At 38.4% G+C, this 11,358-nt stretch overlaps 1 protein-coding gene across 1 annotated transcript; it reads right to left on the reverse strand.

Annotated features, from left to right (window-relative positions):
- Window positions 1–2,886: 2,886 nt before the first annotated feature.
- Window positions 2,887–6,800, reverse strand: fibinb (fin bud initiation factor b). Its single transcript, XM_083900386.1, has one exon. It carries the CDS (start codon window positions 6,504–6,506, stop codon window positions 5,880–5,882), a length of 627 nt encoding a protein of 208 aa, XP_083756512.1. The 5' UTR covers window positions 6,507–6,800; the 3' UTR covers window positions 2,887–5,879.
- Between the last annotated feature and the right edge of the window lie 4,558 nt (window positions 6,801–11,358).

Consider the following 11,358-nt stretch of genomic DNA (forward strand, 5'->3'; position numbering starts at 1 on the left):
GGTTAAGATTGAGGGTTAAGATAGGAATTTGAATTGGCCCTAGATGTGGGGCCAATTCAAATTACTATCTTAACCCTCAATCTTAACTCCAACTCCGAAAAAGAAGAAGAAGAACACATTTACGTCACAATTATTCATTTATTATTTTATTTCAGTCAAGTTATTAGGTTGTCAGTTAGTTATAAGGTGATACTCATACAAATACCACAACCACGGACATATTCAGCTGACAGTTACCACACACCACGGCTTATTGAAAAGTAACCCATAGCAAACGATCACGTGTGCGCACCGGCCGGCTATTGACAAAAGATCGTAAAATAAAAATAAATGTTACGCAACAATGACGTCAGTAATCCATAATATGGGCCTAAACTAAGATAATACAATGGTTTTCATAATTTTTATATCTCTATTAACAAAGAAAATACTTAATTTGTATCGCATTCGCTTCGCTGCTTTCGACGCCATCTTTCTTATGTGAAAACACCCAATGCATAAGGAACAAAAGATACAAAAAAATAATACCAAAGAGGTCAAAAGGCTCAGGTAACTGATCTTAAATAAGGGCAAGGAGATGTTCGTCAGACAAGACGAGGACACACGAAACATGAGGGCTAAAAACACAGGTGGAGGAATAAAACACATCACGGCAGAGCAGGTGATCACACGAGGGAAACTGTACAGGAAGCAGACACTGAAACGAGAGGCGATGGTAATTATTTCAAAATAAAACAGGAAACAGAACATAAGACTACTCATGATGTTACACCTAGACAGCAGCGACAAAATAGACTTCAACAGCTCACACAAAGCAAACTTCATGAGAGGAAAAAAAAACCTCTGGATTGTGTTTTGCGTTCCAACTTAATTGCATTTTTTAAATGAGACTGCCTCGTGTGACTAGGACACTTTTTTTCTCAAAAATGATTTAATGTAAAAATAAACATGCCAAAAAGACTTCAAACCACGACAGAGTGACACACCCTAGAACCAGAACATGACTTCATTTTCCATTCCTTTTTTATTTTTTTGTCTGACACCGCATTGAAATTCCTCCTGCAGTACAGCATCATGGTTATGTTTCTCCAGGCTGCTACTTACATTTCTGTTGCCTTTCTACCGGAGTTACACAGCAAATTTCAAATAAAAGTGGAGGCATCCACGTGCCCTTGCATATTATAACAGTTAAAGTGAGGTACTTTTAAATTACATACAGTATTTATTTTAAGTAAAGTGCACATTTACCGTAAAAGGTCGGATAAATGTTGCACTGACATACGGCAACTTACAGAAAAGGTTTGCACTCTGGATACGTAAATAGGGAATAATTATAAATGCCTCCTCTCATGGAAACATGCAATGTAGGGTAAAGGTTCCAAGCCTGTGGCGTGAGCCGCATATCATGTGTCCTTCATGTAGCCTCATGAGTGTAATCTGTGTGCTCAAAGTATACAGACTCTGTGTAATCACAAGTGCCACTGTGCCTCTGCACTTTGTAATGTTATGTGACATCACTTGGCCCTTTTCACTACTGGGTAGAGTTGAATAGGGATGTGAATCGTTGGGTGGGTCATGATTCGCTTCGATTCCGATTCTTAGGGTCACGATTCGATTCAAAATCGATTCTCGATTCAACCAATTTGATTCATACGATTCTCGATTCAAACAATTCTCGATTCAAAAATGTATACCATGCATAGTGTGTTAAGGCAAATTATGGCATCAAAACAATACAGTTTGTATAAGATAATGTGATAATGTGATCACACAAAGGCAAACTTAAGACAAAATGCAACATTTATTCATTCAAAACAAGTAAAAACTTACTGTACAAAAAAATAACTTTCATAAATAAAAGCTTAGGCTAGCTGCCTTTTTCTCCCAGAAGTTACAAAAATAAATTGTACACAAATAACAAAAAGTGGTGTGTTGTGTTATTTTTCAAAATAGAAACTTAAACTGAAGCGAATTGAATCAGAATTGTGGATGATTCGAATCGCAATTCCTATGTGAATCGATTTTTTCCCCCCACCCCTAGAGTTGTAGGTACTTGTGAAGTTTTTACTCCTTCTTAATCTATATATCAAAGTTTTCATCCCCTCATTCTCAACAGGCTGAAGTTTTACTTCAAAGATGTTGTTTTTAGAAAAACGAGCTGTTTGCATGGCCCTCCATACCATTCAAAATCCCATAAAAACAACACCCGTACATCTCGGCTCCTCATAAATACCAACAAGCAACTTCTTCCTTCAGAGCACTCATAATTAGGGGCCACTTCCAGTGCATGAAGAAGCTTGTAAAGCAAACATGAAGGAGAACTTTGCAGTTTAATGCATGTGGCTTTGCAGTATTGAGTTTCACTGGTTATGGGCGTATGAAGTAATACAAAGTCTGGGAAGCGCCAGGATGTAGCTCTATGGGGATCCATACAACATTTGGAATGGTTTAAAGGTGCTATTTGTTCTGCTATACTTCCTAAAATAGAAAAGAATGTTCCTCATCATATTTTATTCCACTTGTCATTGAGAACTGTCTTCAGCAATGGAAAAATTACACCAATGTGAAGTTGCTTTGCTTTAGTAGTTTATTGGTTCTACTGAAGTGATCATGTTAATGAATCATCACTTTCTGATAGTGGGTCACTGTAGTTCCCAGTCTGCAAAATTGTGTAATGCTGCTCAAAGGGCTTATTATAAGCCTTTACAATAAACAATGGCCCTTGAAAAGTGCAGCTGGAAACCATGTTTGAAGCAGAGAAAACTTGCATATTATATCTTTAATTCCAATTTTCAATTCTTGACCAAAATGTAACACATTTTCTCGCAAATATCCTAAGAAATAGAATCATTTTTTTAATAATTAAACACTCTTTCAACAACAATGAACTTTAAAGACAAACTCTTTATTTGAGAGGACAAAACACAAAGCGCTATCACACAGATTTGTGTTAAACATTGAGCCTCACAAAGTCTCCAAGTGCTGCCTGCAGTCTTACCCATCACACATACTGTATCTTACAGGTAAACTAGAATAGATATATGTTGCCCAGTTATCAAACTTTATATAAACAATGAATACACACATGAATGTGTTGTTATAAAGATATTGGCACTCACAGTATTTACTTACTTTTTTTAATAATACACTGTACATTTTACAAGGTTATACTGCCTGTGCAGCACAGCACAGTGAAGGCCTAGAGCATTTTAAACCATGTCACACAACAACGTTTGGCATCGGAGCAGTGAAGAACTGTGCAAAATCTGTAGGCCTGTGAGGCAAAAAATAAAATAAAAATAAGAGATAGGTTACCACCTGTAAACATTGTTTTATGATTTCTGAAACATTCATTGGATTGTCAGAGTAGAGCAGTGGCTGATGTTGGGAGCTTTAACCAAGCTGCTACATAAAGTTCTCTCTGTTCACTGCTTCAATGCCATAGGTGCAAAGTTTGACATAGACGACAATTATGTTTTGAAAGTCCTGCTGTTTCTTTTATAATTGGCAGACCTGTTTGAAGCCATTGTTTTAAACAAACATATCCATACACACCCACAACACCTGTGCCTTTATACTTATTTGGTAACTCACTGTGTTTGTCAAAGGGTCACTTCACCCAAAAAAAATAAACATTTTCTTATATAACATGACAATTTAAATGGATTATGACCATGTTTATTTGGCAAAGCTCCGCTAGATTGACCTGAACAACTGCGACGTTGACTCTGGAGAAACAAAGTGCTCTTTAGAATGAATTATTGAATGCTGAAGCCACCACAAACAAAAATGTACTGTAGGTGGACACCAAAACTTTTCCACAGACATGGTAATGGTGAACTTTGAGGGGCCCTGGGCAAAATGAGCTCTGTGCAGCATAATGTTGCCCCTGAGGTCCAATCAGACTATGAGCTGGCTACACATGAAAGCTTCCTTGTATGACTAAAAACCCAGACTTTTACATAGTGGGGGGAAAAAACAGTGCATCAGCCTAGTAAGTTGACCAGCAGAGGAGTAAGATATTGCATAATTTTAAATTTAGTTTAAAAAGGGTGGGAAACAGGTCACTGTTGCCCCATAGACATGAACATGTAGCTTTTATTCAGATGTTACTGCACTGCCAAGTTTTCTTAAGAACTCGTAATGTGTCTATAACTGTAAATAAACACTCAGTAAATCCCTTTTAGACAGATGGCTTGCAAATGCATGTTGTAGCCAATGAGTCTCTCTGTACTTGTTCACAGGTCACTTCAAGTTCTGAGACGTTTTGTACACACAAGGCGTTTAAGATCAGTGTTGTTTACACCAGGAGACTCTCTGGGCACTTCCAGAAGCCCAGTTTTGTCTCCCTTGACATTGTTCATGGTGGATTATTGGGTCAGGATTGAATCACTGGTCTGCTGTAGAAGCCAGGCTCTTTTGTTAATATCATTTTCTTCACTAAATGAAGGACATATGTGTTCATTAATTGTTGATTTTATAAGAATCTGTTCTATTACGACTCTATCTATTGGATGTTTTCCGTGCAACTGACTGCTGCACAAAGTACAGCATTACCACGCCATGTTTAACAGCTGGCAAAGAGTTATTAATGGTGTGTCCCATTTGAACTGGGAAGCAGGAATTTCCCAGTTCCCAGGAAAGCCACCCTGGAGTTGTCTTTTTGACTTGGAAAGAACCTCGCCAACTTCTGACCTCAAAATCCAAGATGGCTGCCCTGCACATCAAAAGTAATGGATATTTATTATGTGTCTTACTCCTGTGCGCCTGCTGGATTGGAGTCCACTTGGGTTTGACTCAGAATTCTAAATGGAATGATAAAATAATTTGTTAGAATCTCAGAAATAAAGAGAGAGCATTACATTACAGTAGATTAGAATTGGACAGACTAAATATTAATGTTTCTTTGCAGTATGGTTTGGATTTATTTCCTTTTTGCATCTAATAATTTAACTGAAACTACATTTTTATTTTTTGCTCAACCATAAAAGCAATATAAAAAATAAAATGGGGTAAGGCTTTATTATACAGCCATACATTTCACTTTATATCCAAATGATCTAAGAAGTTTCCTGGAAAGAACCATGCAATTTTTAGTATACCTATGTCCATGAAGTAATGTTTTGCCCACACTTGTCTGTTTGCTTGTTTGTGTGTAGCTAAAAAATGAAATTAATCAAATATTATGTTATTTGATTTTGGTGGTGATTCAAGTGATTCTTAACTTTGTAGGATATGGGAGTGTGTTGACACTGTAACTGAATGACCATAGGGGAGGTTTGTACTCACTACACAGCTTTTTCTAGTTACCGCCACCAAAAAGGTTCACTCTTAGAAATAAGGGTTCCAAAATTGGCTGAGGTTCTACCTGGAACCATTTGCTTCTGAAAAACCCTTCCCGAAGAAAGGGTTTTCTCAAGGGTTCTTGGTAACACTATTGGTTCTAGTAAAAACCATTTTGATCCAGAGAACCATTTAAAACCCTTCTCCTGAATAAAGGGTTTAAAAAGGGTTCTTTGTGGAACCCTCCAAAAAGGTTCTACCTGGAGCCAAAAAGGGTTCTCCTATGACGACAAGCCGAAGAACCTTATATGGTTCTAGTTCGCACTTTTATTTCTAAGAGTGTTGTGTTTTTGGTTACAATTGTTTGTCGTTGAACAGCGTGAATCAAAAAGTAAATTACTCATTTGGTTTAAAATTCCTGGGGATTTAGATTTTCAATGTGATTTAGTTCAAATAACTATGATTGTGGTTTCCCTGCAATGAGAAACCTACCTTTTGCTTCCAGGAACCGTTCAATAACTTATTAGAAAATAATGAACCATTAAAAATAAAGTGTTGCCTGCTATGTGACACTTCTATGAGAACTTTTCTCTCTCTCATATCTTCATGTACTCGTTCTTCAGCCTGCTCAGTCTGGTGCCGTGGCTGCGGATGATCAGGGACAGCAGCTCGTGTTTGTCCTTCAGACCCACGGAGATGTCCAGCGTCTCCTTCAGGACGTCCCGCGTGTGCACGACCATGCTGAGAAAGTCGTCGTTGAGCCTGTGCTCCTCTTTCAGCTCACTCTCCTGGCTCTGCTTGAATTTCACCTCCAGTTCCAGCAGAGACTTCTCCGAGTTAGTGAATGCCTCGCCAATCTGCGCCGTCTCCCGCCGCAAATATTTCCCGTAGCTGTCCTCTCCGTCCAGGTCGTAGGAGATGCTTTTCCCGATCCCCTCCAGCACCCGAGCCGTGTCCTCGATCTGCCGCTTGATGATGGTGAAGTCGTCCTTTATGAGCGCGTCCTGGTCCTGGTCGGCACCGCACTTTCGCTCGTCCGTCATTTTGAAGAGCACCTGGCATTGTTCCGGGTCGTCATTTTCCTCGTAGTTTCCGTCCGGCACGAAATAATGATGGAAAGTGCCATTAGACATCTCCGGGTGTAAAGGTCCGCTGTAATAGCCTCCACACCTCGACACCAACGTCAACATCCCGGCACATAGGAGCAAGTGAAGCAAAGCCATGGTGCGCAGAAACTCACTCACAAAAGAGGGAAATTGGAGTTTAACTCGACTCGGATGTCACCCAGAACCACTATTTAATTCCAGCCTGGTGTAGAAAGCCGAACATTTCAACCGCATCCAAACTGCGCAGTGTGTTTGCTCCTTCACGATATCGATATCTTCCTGCTTTTCAGACAAGTTTTCAGCGAGCTCACCTCCGTTATTTTTAATCTGCTCCCATCACTGCGCTGGAGAGAGAGAGGCTGTGTAAAGTTTGAATCAGCGTGCTCAACAGCTGAATACTATATTCCTGACTTCACTCGGTGCCTCAAACGCAACATCTGGACGCCTCAAGGGCCGCGTTTGAGTTTTTCTTTTTTTGGCTAATAATACCTCAGCGCTGCTCTCAAATTACAGCCCCTCCGTCACTTTAAAGGCTGCATTCAGTCTGGACCACGCTGGCCGCCCTGCCTGGAGAGCCTTACAAACACACACACACACACACGCACACAGGGGGAAGACCTAGTTTGTCTTCATTCATTTTACCATAACAAGTAGGCGCCTATCAAGGGCGCTGCTAGAAATATTTTACCCCAGGAACACCCCCCCCCCTCCATTCCCACACACACAAAGCTGAATACATTTATATTGTGTCATTTCTTTGATGTATATTGCTTCTTTTGAACTTCGTCAAATAATTTCCACCCCTTTACTCGAAAGATTTAGACATAATGTGTTTGCTGTTCTTTGATGCCTATCGTTTACACACAGTATGTTTACTGTACAGTGGTCCCTTGTTTACCTGCTATACATGTTAATCGTGATGCAAATTAGAGCGAGCTTGGCTCTTGTAGCTGCTTTTTTTGTGTATTTTGTATTTTTTAAGTACAATTTAAAATCAGGATGTTGTATTCTACTTGATTACGTATTGACTCAAGTATTTATTAAGTAACTAATACTTAATAAATCCTATCCGTTACTGAGTAAAAATAAAAATTCAGCACAATGAAGACCTACAGGGGGAAAATATACACCAGAACCAGACAAATGATGATGTGATTAGCACCAGCACTGGCGCGTGAACATAGAGGGCGCACGCCAAAAGTGACGTAATATCCTGTGTCGCGCCGGGCGCGTGAGCTCCAAGATAGTTTTGGATTTCTGACCCCTTGTCATATTTCTACTACCCTCACACCCCACCACGCAAAGTAACTAAGTAACTTTTACTCAAAGTACATTTCAAATGAACTACTTTTTACTTCTACTTCAGTACATTTTCAGATGACTACTTTTACTTCTACTTGAGTAATATTTCATCAAAGTATTGGTACTTTTACTTGAGTACAATATTTTAGTATTTTTTCCACTTCTGGGGAGGACATTTTGGTGCATGCACAGAACACCAAGTCTGACACATGCTGGAGTAAGGTATGGTAGTCTGATTTTAGTTGGACCAACCTGACAGCAAGAAAAACGAATTATTGTCTTAGTCCAACTAAAATCTGACTTTTAACATACATGGAAATGCACTGACTATGAGTGATTGGAAGTGTGACAATTATCCTTTATTTTTTTCTTCAAGGATGAAATTCAACATGTAGTGTGTGTATTGCACATGTATTGCTATTGTATATGTATTAAAGTCGGGAAAACAGAATAATGATTAATTTGCAGTGTTTGCTCATTGCCTTGTTTAAAACTTAAAACTTAAAACTGTCAATCTCAAAACAGAAATCCTCTCATCACAATGGTTAAGAGTAGCTACCGCACTCTTAGAAATAAAAGTGCTAAGTAGAACCATATAAGGTTCTTCGGCTTGTCCTCATAGGAGAATCCTTTTTGGCTCCAGGTAGAACCTTTTTATAAAGGTGGTCCTTTTGGAGGATTCCACCAAGAACCCTTTTAAAACCCTTTATTCAGGGAAAGGGGTTTTCAGAAGAAATTGGTTCCAGGTAGAACCTTAGCCCTCGTAGAAGGACCTTTTTGGAACCCTTATTTCTAAGAGTGCATAGCTTGTCACTTCTAACCAGCCGGGCCACAAAGCTCTAATCTCTCTAATTTATTTTCATCCACACATTTCTCTGCACCAAGACTAAGACTGTGGTGTGTAAAAGTCCCAGGAAAACAGCAATTTAATTAAAACTTAAACCAGTCGCCAAAATCATGTGTTTTTTTAATGAACACATGTGGCCTATGAAATGAACTGTTATTGAAGCTCAGCGCTCGCTTCAACAATGCACTGCTACCACATGGTTGCCTGATTAATGAAAAAGCAGATTTACAGGTGTTCCTAATAGCATGCTCAGTGAGTGCTGAAGAGTTATGCCTTTTGGCCACATGACCATCAGTTTAATCTCTGCCAATTAAAAAAATGTAGTTTGTATTACAAAGGTTTGATTTGTGTATTTATGAAGTCACACTGTAGTGTCTGGACTTTGTTGCTGGTAGCACACTCAGTTCAGGAATTGTAAAAAATATGGGCTACTTTTAAACGCACCACCTGTTTTTAGTCACCTGCTGCTATCAAATTACAAGCCAAGTTTATTTCAAAGGGAACAAACATACACGTGACCATCAACTGTTGAAAAATGTGAACTGAAAAACCTTGGTTGAACCTATATATAGATAGTGCTTCAAGGTGGAACTCAATGTGCTTTTAAATGTAAACCTGTAATTCAACGTACTAAAAGTCTAATTATGCTCAGTTGTGTGCATATCTTTCCAGTAGAAACAGCACACATTACCCAATCAGCTGCCTCTGCAGAGTCCTGCTCTCAGTTTTCCATTATTTTATTATTACATTAGTGATTATTCAGGTTTGTGACCTACATAAATTAATCTTGATCAGAACCATTTTTACTGTTAAGAACACAGTTAAAAACAGGTTTATCTTCAGATTTATTGCACAAATAAAATGTCTGGAAGTGAATGATTGTGTTACATAAGCCAGAGTCTGCACTTTGCATCAGTCTGACTCGCATTGCACAAAAATGCATCACTGCTCATCTTGAAGGAATCCAGGTTTTAGATGTCTATTAAATTGCTATGTGCAAAAACTAAATTGCCATGCAACCCCTCCTCACTCGTCTCCTTTTTCCACAGTTAATGAGAAAACTAAAAGCTAAAATAAAAACATCAAATCAAAACCTTTGCTGTCCTTGAATCAAATCCATATGAATATACCACAACTTAAATGTGTATACAGAGAGGATTCCTGGTACCGCTCACATTCAGACCAACAACCCTGACCAGACTGACCAAGTACAATAAAAGTCTTTGAGTTTATATCACGGGAAAACAGTCCATATCAACACAAGTCATGCCAGGACATCTGGAGCCAGATGTGTTTCCAAACCTTTTTATATGAGGACCCACTTGATGACGCAAACAAATCATTAGAGGAGCAAATAGTCACCCTTTGAGACTCACGTCAACCATGTTGAACGATTATTTTGCCAGGAATTACAACTGCGATATCAGAGGGAATGGTCATTTTTACATACATTCATGCGGATAAACATATTTAAAATGATTACTGTGTGATATTTGTGGATATGGGTATATGTTCTCTTCAATCTTTATAATAAGATGTGCATTGGTCAAGACAATAATAATCTAAAATTATATTTTGACACATTTCGGCTTTAAGGGTTAGAAAAAATATTGCGCCTCCTGCGAAAAATTGCAGTAGGTATTGCAATTTTTAAAACATTTTGATTAATTGCTCAGCCCTATTATACACTGGGTGACACTATGTGCCTGGTTAATAATTGCAAAGGTAACTAAATAGTTAACTATTCAGCTTTTTAGCTACATCTGTTTTATACGTTTATCCTTTTACCCTCATTCAGGAACGTATACATGTAGGGTCAACATGTGTATAAAATAATTATTATGCAATTGTTTACCTTCAAAACACATTACTTGCTTGTCCCATCCTCAGCTTGAGGGTCGGGGGCTATGGTCGCTTCCAGCACCAGCTTTCTCCATTCCATCCTTCCCCGTTCTTCGCCTTCTGGGTACAGTCAAAGTAAAAATAATAATAAAAAAAAAACGAATAATAATTTTAATCATCATGATGACACAGATTTCAATACTGAATATATACCTTAAGTTTTTTGCTTGATGTAGACATTAAGTGGAGCTCCTGACCACCATCTGCATGGTTATACGTACTGCACATCTGATTGTATGACTGGACAGTTGTACGTGCTTTCCTAATAACATGACATGACATGTCAACCTGCCCTTTTGCCACCTGACCAAATAGTAATTCCCGTCAACAAAGAGTGACACATATGACCTGATAAAAAAATGTATAATATATATGATTGTGGGGAAAAACAACAACAACATCACTCCTGAGTCCAGTCTACATTATATAATATAATTTCTAATTTAATTTTGAGAATTAAAAACACAGTGCAAAAATAAGCCTCTTACAACTACAGCACTACTGTACTACTATTTTGTGTTGCATGTACAGTAAACGGATACAAATAGATACAAAATGTTATAAATTATTTAGCCCTTATTTATTAAGCTGCTAGTTTTGTGCTAAAAAGATAAGTAACAAAACCACCAACATTCAGGTACAATACAATTTGCGTATAGTGCAAAAAGGTTGCAGTTACAGTACCACCAACATTTGGGTAAGACAATTGGCTCTTTCAATATTAGAGGCAACAATATAAACAACATTAAGGTGCAATGGCCACAATAGGCTATTTTTGCAGAAATATAAGTAACAGTACCAATAACATTCAGGTACAATTGCTACAGATGGCTCTTAGTGCAATATTTCTGGTACATACATAGGCTGTCTACAATTACAGCTGTACTAGTATTTGCCAAAAAGGGACGCAAAGTGTCA

This window comes from Microchirus variegatus (assembly GCF_963457635.1).
Source record: "Microchirus variegatus genome assembly, chromosome: 14".
Lineage (NCBI taxonomy): Eukaryota > Metazoa > Chordata > Actinopteri > Pleuronectiformes > Soleidae > Microchirus > Microchirus variegatus.

What these genes read in the sequence shown, in the direction of transcription:
- fibinb (XM_083900386.1), bottom strand. Translation starts at nt 6,506, where the DNA reads ATGGCTTTGCTTCACTTGCTCCTATGTGCCGGGATGTTGACGTTGGTG.